This window comes from Babylonia areolata, chromosome 30, assembly GCF_041734735.1.
Source record: "Babylonia areolata isolate BAREFJ2019XMU chromosome 30, ASM4173473v1, whole genome shotgun sequence".
Taxonomy (NCBI): Eukaryota; Metazoa; Mollusca; class Gastropoda; order Neogastropoda; family Buccinidae; genus Babylonia; species Babylonia areolata.
The window spans coordinates 3,212,667-3,217,666 of record NC_134905.1 but is presented as its reverse complement, the minus strand read 5'-3'; the positions used below and the strand labels follow the sequence as shown (position 1 = coordinate 3,217,666).

General features: G+C 47.3%; 1 protein-coding gene across 1 annotated transcript in view; it reads left to right on the top strand.

Annotated features, from left to right (window-relative positions):
- LOC143275225 (uncharacterized) overlaps positions 1 to 5,000 on the top strand; it is a 40,135-nt gene that overhangs the window by 16,385 nt on the left and 18,750 nt on the right. The window contains exons 4-5 of the mRNA XM_076579201.1: positions 2,381 to 2,607; positions 3,341 to 3,496. Coding sequence (XP_076435316.1) covers positions 2,381 to 2,607; positions 3,341 to 3,496 — 383 coding nt within the window. The remainder of the gene's footprint in view (positions 1 to 2,380; positions 2,608 to 3,340; positions 3,497 to 5,000) is intronic.

The following is a 5,000-nucleotide window of genomic DNA, read 5'->3' as shown; positions in this document are numbered from 1 at the left end:
ACCTCACCGCCGGCCCCCACCCCCTCCACTAGACCTTGCGTGTTGGTCTGAGTGCTAGTCCCTTAGATGAGACGGTAAAATGATCTCTTTTTCAGGGCTGCAACTCTTACATTGCTTTCTGTTGCTTTGCTGTTTGCACATATCCCCGTCATTCAGTAAGCCATACGCTGAAGACAAAAACGGACCAGACTTTTCACAGTCTTGCGTTTGCTGGAAATCGAGGCTTTTCCCTGTGTGATCTTCTTCTTAAGGGCTTGGTTCCCAAGAATGGTTATTGTTTTGCTGTGGAATGACAAGAGCAGTTAGCGTCACTGATGGATCATTCTCCAGAAACGTCAGGTATGTGTGTTAACATTGTTTCATTCTTGTGGAACATTATCATCACCGTCTTCATCATTGTTATGTTCTGTGTTATTGCTGTTTGTTGTCTTTATCATTGTAAGGATTGTCAGCACGAGTGAAAGCAGTGACAGCAGAAGTCAAAACAGTGCTTGTTTCGATGATTTTATTCATCGGTGTATATCCATGACTGTAGTCTTTAGATATTGCTGTGTATATTTGGTATTGAAAATATTTGGGTTGTTTTTCCATCTGTCAGTCAAAATTTATTTCTTCTTCAGTTTTATCTCTGTCCCCCATCCCCTATCCCATTCAGTTTATTGTTTTAACCTAACACGTTCTTTACATTACATTACGTCATGTGGTATTGATAAGAGAGGAAAGTTGGAAGCAGTGCTTGCTGCAGTTAGTACAGAGCATAGCTCCCCTGCTAAGCTTACCTAACCTAACCTAACCTTAACCTGACCTAACTGAAACTAATCTAACATATCCTAACCTACTCTGACTAACTCATCACCCTTCCTGTCCACAGAGGAATCCGTCCTTGCCTAACGTATCCCAGTCTATCCTAAGTAACTTAATTTCCCTTTCCTGTCCACCATCCACATAGGAGAGACAAAAGCAGGGACTGTTGTGGTAGGTGCAGAACATAGTTCCCCATCAAAGCTAACCTGACCCAACTGAACCAAAGCAAACTAAACGTATCTAATTTTCCCGTCCCAATTCAATCCAACACAAACGTATCCCATTCTACCATTAATTGACCATCCCTTCCCTGTCTAAGCCCACAGATAAGAGACACGAGCTAAGGAAACCTAACCTAGCCTTACAAGATGTATCATAATCTACCCAAACTAACTCACAAAATCCTTGCTGTCTGCTGTCCTCAGAAGAGAAATGGAGGAGCACTAGCTGCAGTGGGTGCAGAGCATACTTCCTCAGCTAATCTAACATAACTTAACCTAATCTATCCTTACTCACAGGATGTGATCCAGAACAAACGTATCCTAATCTGCCCTAATTCATTCACCATTCTTCCCTGTCCACTATCCACAGAGGGGAGATGGAAGCAGCTACTGATGCATTGGATGCAGAGCATATTACCCCAGCAATAGTAAACTGGCCCAAATTAACTAAACCAAACCTAACGTATCCTAATCTTCCCTAACTCACTCTACATCCCCTCCAGTCCACAATCCACAGATGAGAATTGGAAGCTACAACTGCTGCATTGGGTTCAGAGCATAGTTACCTGACCTAACCTGTCCAAATCTATCCTAACTCATGCACAATGCAATCCAACACAAACATATTCCAATTTATCCTAACTCACCATCCCTTTCCTGTCTGCTGTGCACAGAGGAGAGACGGAAGCGGTGATTGCTGCAGTGAGTACAGAGCATAGTTCCTCATCTGACTTTACTTAACCTACCCTTATCTACCCTAACTCAACATCTCTTCCCTGTCTTCTGTCCACAGAGGACAGACATAAGCTAAGGCTACGTTACCTGACCTTACATAATGTATTGTGTGATGCACATCAAACGTAAACATATCCCAATTTATCATAACTCACCATCTTTTCCATGTCTGCTGTGCACAGAGAAGAGACAAAAGCAGCACTTGCTGCAGTGTGTACAGAGCATAGTTCCCTAGCTGATCTAACCTAACCTGACCTAATCTACCCTAACTCGTGCATGATGCAATCCCACAAACATATCTCAATTCATTCTAACTCGCCATCCCTTCCCTGTCTGTTGTGCACAGAGGAGAGATGGAAGCGGTGCTTGCTGCAGTGGGTATGGAGCATCGTCCCGAAGCTGACCTATCATATCCCAGTTTATCCTAACTCACCATCCCTTCCTTGTCTGTACAGAGGAGAGCCAGAAGCGGCGCTTTTTGCAGTGGGTTTAGAGTGTACTTCCCAGGCTGATCTAACCTAATTTACCTAATCTACCCTTACTCGTGCACGATGCAATCCAATGCAAACATATCCCAATTTATCCTAACTCACCATCCCTTTCCTGTCTGCTGTGCACAGAGGAGAGAAGGAAGCGGCGCTTGCTGCAGTGGGTGCAGAGCATGGTTCCCCAGCTGGGTGTGGAGGACTTCACCACGTGCTGGCATGACGGGTTGGCACTGTGCTCCCTGCTGGAGGAGCTGTGCCCAGGGTTGTGCCCCCGCCCCCACCTCCTCAACCCCCACCACCGCGTCAACAACTGCCGCCTGGGCATCAAGCTGGCACAGCGATATCTGGGCGTGGCCACTGTGAGTGGGGGATGGGAGGAATGGAGGGGGTGGTTTGGGTGTGGGTGGTGGTTTGTCATGTGTGGGGTTGAGGGGGGAACGGGGAGCGAGGGCGTTAGGGGAGTGGAATGGAGTTGTGTAGGGTAAGGGGCAGTGTAGTTGTGGTGCTGGCGGTTTGGGAGAAAGGTGGTTTTTGGATGGGGATGGTTAGGGTTAGGGTTGCTTTGGTGGCGGTGGTTTTGAGATCGTCATGTTCTTGGTTTTTGGTGATGGTTGGATGGGAGGTTAGGGGGTACGATGGTGGTTGAGGTTGAGAGTTGGGGGTGACTGAGGTTGTGGTGGTAGGAAGACAATGATGTGTTGTTTGGACAAAGATGGTGTGTATGGGGTGACGTGGGGATGGCAAGGGGAAGAGGGTGACGTGGGGGCGGGGGTGGGTGGGGCTGGTGGGGGGGAAGAGGGTGCTGGTAGGAGGAAGGGGGTGATGTTGGGGTGGTAAGGGGGGAGGATAGCGTTTTGGATGACAATGCTGACGACGACGATGATGATGACAATCATGGTGATGATGATGATGTTGACGACGATGATGATAATGATGATGATGATGATGTTGACGACGATGATTTAATCAACAACGATGATGATGATGTTGACAATGATGATGACAATGTTAACGACGATGACGATAACGATGTTGATGACATCGACGACGATGATGGTGATGATGATGATGGTGATAACGCGTTGACGACAGACGCTGATCCGGGCGGAGGAGATGGCCATTGCAGACAGCGAGGTGGAGGTGAACATCATGCACCTTCTGCAGCTCCTCAAATGGCGGCACCAGAAGGGAGGGGCCCCAGCCCTGCAGGCCTCCCTCTCGCCCAGGAACCGTCTCTCGTCCTCCATGGTCTGTGCCTGTGTGTGTGACCATGGTCTGTCCGTCCGTGTCGTGTCGGCTTGTGTCGTGTTGGTTTTTGTCAGCATGGTCTGTCTGTGTATTTTATTTTATTTTATTTTCTCTCAAGGCCTGACTAAGCGCGTTGGGTTAGGCTGCTGGTCAGGCATCTGCTTGGCAGATGTGGTGTAGAGTATATGGATTTGATCGAACGCGGTGACGCCTCCTTGAGCTACTGATACGGATACTGATACTGTGTAGATGTGTCATGTTGGCTTGTGTCGTGTTGGTTTTTCTCAGCATGGTCTGTCTGTGTAGATGGGTCGTGTCGGCTTGTGTCGTGTCACACTCTGTTAGCGTGTGTGATCGTCTTTTTGCGTAAGGTGGGTTTTGGGGGGGTCGTAGGGGGTTGTTTTTGTTTTTGTTTTTTTACTTTTTGTCTCCATGGTCTGTGCTTGTCGCGTGGGCTTGTGTCGTGTCAGACTGTTAGTTTGTGTCACCAGGTTCTGTCTGTGTACGATTGTGTCACCATGGTCTGTCTGTGTACAATTGTGTCACCAGGGTCTGTCTGTGTACAATTGTGTCACCATGGTCTGTCTGTGTACGATTGTGTCACCATAGTCTGTGTACGATTGTGTCACCATGGTCTGTCTGTGTACAATTGTGTCACCATGGTCTGTCTGTGTACGATTGTGTCACCATAGTCTGTGTACGATTGTGTCACCATGGTCTGTCTGTGTACAATTGTGTCACAATGGTATGTCTGTGTACAATTGTGTTACAATGGTATGTCTGTGTACAATTGTGTCACCATGGTCTGTCTGTGTACAACTGAGTCAGCATGGTCTGTCTGTGTACAACTGTGTCACAATGGTCTGTCTGTGTATAACTGTCACAATGGTCTGTCTGTGTACAACTGTGTCACAATGGTCTGTCTGTGTACAACTGTGTCAGCATGGTCTGTCTGTGTACAATTGTGTCAGCATGGTCTGTCTGTGTACGATTGTGTCACAATGGTCTGTCTGTGTACGATTGTGTCACAATGGTCTGTCTGTGTACAACTGTCACCATGGTCTGTCTGTGTACATCTGTGTCACAATGCTCTGTGTGCAACTGTGTCACAATGGTCTATCTGTGTACAACTGTCACAATGGTCTGTGTACGATTGTGTCACCATGGTATGTCTGTGTACGATTGTATCACCATGGTCTGTCTGTGTACGACTGAGTCAGCATGATCTGTCTGTGTACGATTGTGTCACCATGGTCTGTCTGTGTACGACTGAGTCAGCATGATCTGTCTGTGTACAATTGTGTCACCATGGTCTGTCTGTGTACGATTGTGTCACCATGGTCTGTCTGTGTACAGTTGTGTCAGCATGGTCTGTCTGTGTACAACTGTGTCACCATGGTCTGTCTGTGTACAATTGTGTCACAATGGTCTGTCTGTGTACAACTGTGTCAGCATGGTCTGTCTGTGTACAATTGTGTCACAATGGTCTGTCTGTGTACGATTG